The sequence below is a fragment of the Haemorhous mexicanus genome, chromosome 32 (genome assembly GCF_027477595.1).
Source record: "Haemorhous mexicanus isolate bHaeMex1 chromosome 32, bHaeMex1.pri, whole genome shotgun sequence".
NCBI lineage: Eukaryota > Metazoa > Chordata > Aves > Passeriformes > Fringillidae > Haemorhous > Haemorhous mexicanus.
Genome location: NC_082372.1, coordinates 3,255,575 through 3,257,123, shown reverse-complemented (window position 1 = coordinate 3,257,123; position 1,549 = coordinate 3,255,575). Strand labels below are relative to the sequence as shown.

The 1,549-nt window shown below is 62.7% G+C and overlaps 1 protein-coding gene across 1 annotated transcript; it reads right to left on the bottom strand.

Moving 5' to 3' along the window:
- Positions 1-388: 388 nt before the first annotated feature.
- On the bottom strand, positions 389-1,549 carry LOC132340497 (uncharacterized). The gene has a single exon (XM_059871517.1). The coding sequence runs from the start codon at positions 1,547-1,549 to the stop codon at positions 818-820; it is 732 nt and encodes a 243-aa protein (XP_059727500.1). The 3' UTR covers positions 389-817.

Genomic DNA, 1,549 nt, shown 5'->3' with positions numbered 1-1,549 from the left:
CCAGTGGCTCCCAGCACAGCCCAGTGGCTCTCCCAGTGCCCCCGGGGGCTCCCCCGTATCCCAGTGCAGCTCAGGGGGTGCTCCAGGCTGACGTGCTCCACCTGGCTGGTGTAGGTGAGCCTGCCCTGGGGGTGGGGGTTTCCAGCAGCTCCAGGAGCTGGTAGTCCAGTCCCTGTTGGGGACCATGTCGGTGGCCACCATGTGGTCTGAGAGCTCCTGCTGGCCCTGGAACCACCTCGCCTGGATGTGGGCAGGGTAGAAATCCATGACGGAGCAGAGCAGGCGGCTGGGGCCAGGCTGGGAACTCGAGGGCACCAGCAAGATGGACACACTGGGGGCACTGTGAGAGGGAGAGAGTGGGGACACACTGGAATCAGCTGGGGAGCACTGGGAGAGGGGAGGGCTTTAGTGGGGTGGAGAGGGACAGGGAATGCACTGGGAGGGAGTTGAGTGGCACCGAGAGAGGTGGGAGAGGATGGGGGGTACTGGGAGAGACGGTGGAAGTCTTGTCGTGAACTGGGAATGGACTGGGAATAGACTGGTAATTGACTTGGAGGGGCTGGTTGGAACTGGGATGGTCTGGGAATGAACTGGGAGGGACTGGAGTGGCACTGAGAAAGGTGGGAGGGGCACTCGGCACTTTGAGAGAGCGTGAAAGTCGGAGAGTGGACTGGGAATAGACTGGAAGGGTCTGGGAGGGAGTTGGAGGGACTGCGGTGGCACTGGGAGGGATCTGGGAATGGACTGGGATGGAACTGGCAATGACGTGCGCGGCGCTGCGAGGCCGAGTCCAGCTCGGGGCACTCGGATCTGCGGATCATCCTAGCAACAGATGGGTCATCGGAGGGACGAGCTGTGATTGGCTGAGAGGCGTTATCTCCACGCTCGACCGAGATGGACGCGCCACAGAGCACTGGGAGTGACCGGGATGGACTGGGATGGGCTGGAGGAGCCACGGGGGGGTCACTGGGTGGGAGAGGATGTCCCAGTGATGGACACAAGGAGGGCTGCCGCCTCTGAGGCGATTCCCAGACTCGAGGGATACTGGGAATTTCAGGAGCTCCAGGGTCATTGGCAGGGCAGGGCCCGAGGGGACGCGCTCTGCCCCGCGCTCCCCTCGGCGCTCCACCGTTGTGAACGGGGCATAAAGCTCGTAGTTTCGCCAGCACTGCGTGTCCACCAAAGCCCGGTAGTACTCCATGTGAACCGGGTGCCTGTTAGAGCGCTTGGCATTCATCTCCCCATAGGCGATGAACCCCACGTACACCCCGACGTCGCTGTCCAATATCAGGAACTGCTCCCGGTTGTAGATGAACCTCTCCACGAACCTCACCTTCTCCGTGCCGTTCAACAAGTGACACTCTTCAATCTCATCCTCTGGAACACCCTTGTGAGTGCAGGACACAGCTCCGGGGTGCCCCCCCAGCACCCCCAGAGCACCGGGGGCCAACCCGGATCCCCACTGCGCACTCCCTGTGCCCCACGGCCGCCATCCTGCCCGCGCTGCCGCTTCCTCTGTGCCATCTTTCCCCCATTTCCCCTTCCACAT

Bases quoted from the DNA above. Each gene is read 5' to 3' on its own strand.
- LOC132340497 (XM_059871517.1), bottom strand. From the start codon at position 1,549: ATGTGGAAGGGGAAATGGGGGAAAGATGGCACAGAGGAAGCGGCAGCG.